The 2500-nt window shown below is 45.6% G+C and overlaps 1 protein-coding gene across 9 annotated transcripts in view; it reads left to right on the top strand.

Moving 5' to 3' along the window:
• The window catches only part of EBF3 (early B cell factor 3), a 129174-nt gene that overhangs the window by 114045 nt on the left and 12629 nt on the right, over positions 1 to 2500 (top strand). For all 9 annotated transcript variants that reach the window (XM_025397784.1, XM_025397786.1, XM_025397782.1 and 6 more), the window contains one exon: positions 1901 to 1989. In XM_025397784.1, the coding sequence (XP_025253569.1) occupies positions 1901 to 1989 (89 nt within the window). The remainder of the gene's footprint in view (positions 1 to 1900; positions 1990 to 2500) is intronic.

Here is a 2500-nt window from a genome sequence, read left to right as displayed (position 1 = left end):
AGAAGAATATCAATTCAACGGAAACATTGGAAAGCGTCTCTCCCAGAATGAGAGTGTATGGTTATTACAAGTCATAAAGCTTCTGAAAGCTTGCATTAAAGCGTCTATCACCTGTCAGGGGCATTTGCATGAAATCAATAATGGCCGCCCATCTATCTTTTCTGATCACCTTTCATCAGGCCGATTCATTAAGTCAAACAGTCATGGTGATTAGCTGGGAGAGAGGAGAAACCTGACGTGTTAGAAATGCAGTGGGCCACCTTTTTTGTTCCCTCATCAGGAAAGGTAATACTTGATCTAATCCTTTTTGGGCCAAGTCGCTCGGCCAGGCCTGGCGACTGCGCACGCGCCCTGCGGCCCGAACTCTGCTTTTGCCTGACACCCTGGCCTGGGCCTGGGCAGAGACATGACAAATTGTCCCCCAAGTCAACGCTGACAGCTTCTGATGATTAATGGTCTGATTATGAAGTGGTTTTACACATATAGAATTTACATCACAGAGAGTTAGAAATTTTGCCATGTCACATACGCCGAGGCATTTTGAAGAGCTTTACTATTTGCAAAGAAAAAAGAGGGCAAAATCCCAGCAAAAGCCATGTCATGTAAAATCAATACATCGGATCAATGCTTTATTAACAAGAAAATGTCTTACTTCACATTCCTGTGCGGACCTTTGTCTCCGGGATGTATGATGGAATGTCAAATCATATTGTGGTCCTCAACTTTCGGGCGCATTATCGAGTGTACGTGCGAGGCTTCCTGCGCTGCTTACAAGATGCGCCAGCACCCAGGCACTCACGGTGACCAATTATTTTGGAGCCACTTGCAAAGGCGACCCCCTAGCCGTCCTCTCCGGAAGCCGCAGTCTTGGTGTCCCCCCCGCACCTTGCAGACCTGCTGAGTTGGGGGGTGTTAATCATCAAATTACTAATGAGTGATGGCCCAAATTGCAGGCAGAGTAATGAATAGATGGTGGCAGGTCTTATTAGTCTCCGAAAAACCTCTGATTTATGTTGTGCCACGCACCGTGGAGTGACTCCACGGAAAACGCCATCTACATCAAGAAGTAATGTACTCTAATAAGTATTTTCATCTTAACTCGTGTCCCCGGGCCTCCAGGCTCAGTTTTTGTTGGAGTCAGGCAGAGCCATAATAAAGCCCGATGGCTCCTTATAAAGCTTGTTAAACACAGTGTGTGCAGTCGGACAGAGTCCCGGCCGTGATTCATGCAGTGTACACAGCGCATGTGCCGCTGATTTATGGCCGCGCACAGTTCATAGTCAAAATTACAATTTGAGGGATAAAAAGATTAATTACTGTTTGTGGCCAGCAATTTCGTGAGGCTGGTGGATTGCAGCTGTAGAATGATAGTGCTCTACATCAGTTTGTAGGCAGCCATTCACAGATTATTAAAGCTTTGCAAGAATAAGTGCTCCTCCTGCCTGGTTTGTACTCAGGCAATATGCTAGACAAAAAAGGACCACAGGGATAAATCTGAGGCTAGCAATAGCTGGACATATGTCATAATTGCCAGTTTCCCATAAATCCCTGGCCAGTGTGGAAGGCACCGTGTGATGCAGACATCACATCGTGATGGTGGTGATTGCTATATATGGCCCCAAGACCTGTAACTTTGTGACTGCACTACCATTTTTACAATATATTGAGTCACCCTTTGACTTTCTTCCCGTCTAATTATAGATCAGAAATAATCGTTGCTTTTATGTGCAAAAGAAAGGGGGAAAATCTATTCCTTAAGACATAGCTAGCATTCAGGGGTGCTTGCCTTGGAGAGCATCAGAGCAGGAGAACTACACATTTATTTGTAAGTGTGCAATAAACGAGTAATGGATGACATAAAAGTAATTAACCTGATCTACATTTCTGTGTCCTGTTGCAGCCCTTAATGAACCAACCATAGATTACGGCTTTCAGAGGTTGCAGAAAGTGATCCCAAGACATCCGGGTGATCCCGAAAGGTTACCCAAGGTTAGTAAAAGAGCAAGTGGCACCCTGCTCATGGTGGGGTCGCCACTGGGCTGGTTCTGGTTTGGGGGCAGCAGGTGCTCTGGGAAGGGGGATTGCAGATGCCCCAAACTCTGTGCCCACCACAGGGCTGACAGGTGTGAGGAGCCACCCAGGCCTGCACCTGACCAGCTTCAGAGGTGGGCGAAGGGTGAGAGAAGGGGTAGACGGCTCAAGTTTTACATCTCATCTCCAGAGGATCATCTTTTTAAGGGAAGCAAAGAACAGCTTTTCTGATAACAAATATTTTGGATTCTGCGAGGGGGACATAAACTTCCGTGTAATGAAATAGTTCAATTAAACATTTTCCACTCCAGTGGCCTGCCCTGATTTTCATCTAAGCAGCCCCAGTCTGATCTGTGATTACTTGACTCTTGTTTTCCTTTCATTTTCTAAAGCTCGATTCAGTTTAATCTTTTGTTTACAAAGCTTTTGTTATAAGTCCCTGACTTAGCAGGCTAACAAATGAAGTCCA

This window comes from Theropithecus gelada, chromosome 9, assembly GCF_003255815.1.
Source record: "Theropithecus gelada isolate Dixy chromosome 9, Tgel_1.0, whole genome shotgun sequence".
In the NCBI taxonomy this organism is placed as follows: domain Eukaryota; kingdom Metazoa; phylum Chordata; class Mammalia; order Primates; family Cercopithecidae; genus Theropithecus; species Theropithecus gelada.
Note: the sequence above shows the minus strand (reverse complement) of the source record. Positions and strands in the feature narration are given on the sequence as shown.